Consider the following 1,596-nt stretch of genomic DNA (forward strand, 5'->3'; position numbering starts at 1 on the left):
CTGGCTTCGCAGTTGGAAGCCGACCAGCAGAGCCATGTGGTGCAGCCCGAGGTCAAAACTGCACGCTGATCGAAGCCCAGGATGGTTGTAGATGGCCTCAAAGAACAGCTGGGTCTGTAGTGGACTGACCACCCACCCCTCGCGGCCAAATCTGGTGCAGAGGGAGCGCCCAAAGGAACGATCCGTGTGGTGCAAGTTACATATGTCCGCTCCGTGAAACGGCTGATACTGCGACACTCCGGTAACGATGTTTTTGTATTAGCGACGGCAATCTTTTTGACAGCAGTGATGCCGTGAGACAACAGTGATGTATATCCGTGTGCGATCGCAAAACCTCCGCTCAGAGATCGCTTATGGAGCCGCTTATGTTTTCCTTCCTTCATTCCGTGTAGATATTATTTCGGGGCATTTGTTTCGACGTTCAAAACTGGTTTGAATACACGTTTCCCTTTATCGAAACCCTCCGCAAGCTCCATTTATCACCAAGATCCAACGAGACCGGCAAACCCGAAGCCTAGAACCCAGACAGCCTTAGGCAATCCAAGCACACGCGGAAGCGAAAGGAAATTGACCATTTGTGGCAACGGACCAAGCGCTCACGACTTCAACGCCGCATCCAGTTCTCCACTTTCCACCAGTTCTTTGACGATGTCTAGCCCCCAACAAGCTCGCCCTTAACCCAGAGCTGCGGGTAGGTGGGGAAGTCAGCAAATCTTTCAGCTCTTGTCGCACCTCCTCGTCCGAAAGGATATCAAACGTGCTGTACTCCATGCCCACTGAATTCAGAATGTCCACCAGCTGACGGGAAAACCGCACGCGCGGTTGTTCAGCGCGCCTTTCATGAACAGCTGCACAGGCGCACCGGTGGTCAGCGCGCGCAGCCGCTCGTCCATCTCCTGTTGCGACTTCTTTGCAAGGAAGCGTAGAAGCTAGCTCTCCTCGCCACCAGCTCCTTGATTATGTCTAGGCCGCCCACCAGCTCACCACCTACATACACCTTCGGATATGTTGGCCAGTCGGAGAAGGTCTTCAGGCCCTGGCGCACCTCCTCGTCCGACAGGATGTTGAAGCTGGAAAAGCGTACGCCGTGGCTGTTGAATATCTCGATCATCTGCTTACTGAAGCCACATTTCGGCTCATTGGGGGTGCCCTTCAGAACAACATGCACGGCGCCTGGTTTACGAGCCGTTTCAGGCGGGCATTGAGGTCCTCCTCAGGACGTGCTGGTGGTGGCGGCACTTCGCGTGTTGCGCACGTGTTTGCACTTCTTGTAAGCTCTGCCGCCTTGGCGCCGTCGCGCGATCCACAGCCTTGCCTCCCTGAAGATGATAAATGTGGGCACTGCTGAAATAGCATGTTTTAGGGCCAGCTCTGGCATGTCCTCAGCCTCCACAGAGATGAACTTGACATGGGCCAGTTGAGGTCACTTAACAGCTCATCCAGCACCTCATTCATTTGCTGACACTGTGGCGCCCAGTGGGCTGAGAAGTGTGCCACTGTCAGCTGGCCCAGACAGGCTTCTGGAAATGCATCTGCTGACGAGATCTTGGTCACAGGCAGCGAGGTTGGCAATGCTATGTTGCAACCTGGTGAATC

At 54.6% G+C, this 1,596-nt stretch overlaps 1 protein-coding gene across 1 annotated transcript; it reads right to left on the reverse strand.

Annotated features, from left to right (window-relative positions):
- Positions 1–511: 511 nt before the first annotated feature.
- Positions 512–1,198, reverse strand: LOC119106319 (glutaredoxin-3-like). Its single transcript, XM_037229933.1, is given in 5 exon segments — positions 512–655; positions 658–714; positions 717–833; positions 836–908; positions 947–1,198. Coding segments are annotated over 5 exon segments (471 nt in total). The 5' UTR covers positions 1,112–1,198; the 3' UTR covers positions 512–596.
- Positions 1,199–1,596: the final 398 nt, after the last annotated feature.

Source organism: Pollicipes pollicipes, unplaced genomic scaffold, assembly GCF_011947565.3.
Source record: "Pollicipes pollicipes isolate AB1234 unplaced genomic scaffold, Ppol_2.1 Scaffold_6138;HRSCAF=7277_pilon_pilon_pilon, whole genome shotgun sequence".
NCBI lineage: Eukaryota > Metazoa > Arthropoda > Thecostraca > Pollicipedomorpha > Pollicipedidae > Pollicipes > Pollicipes pollicipes.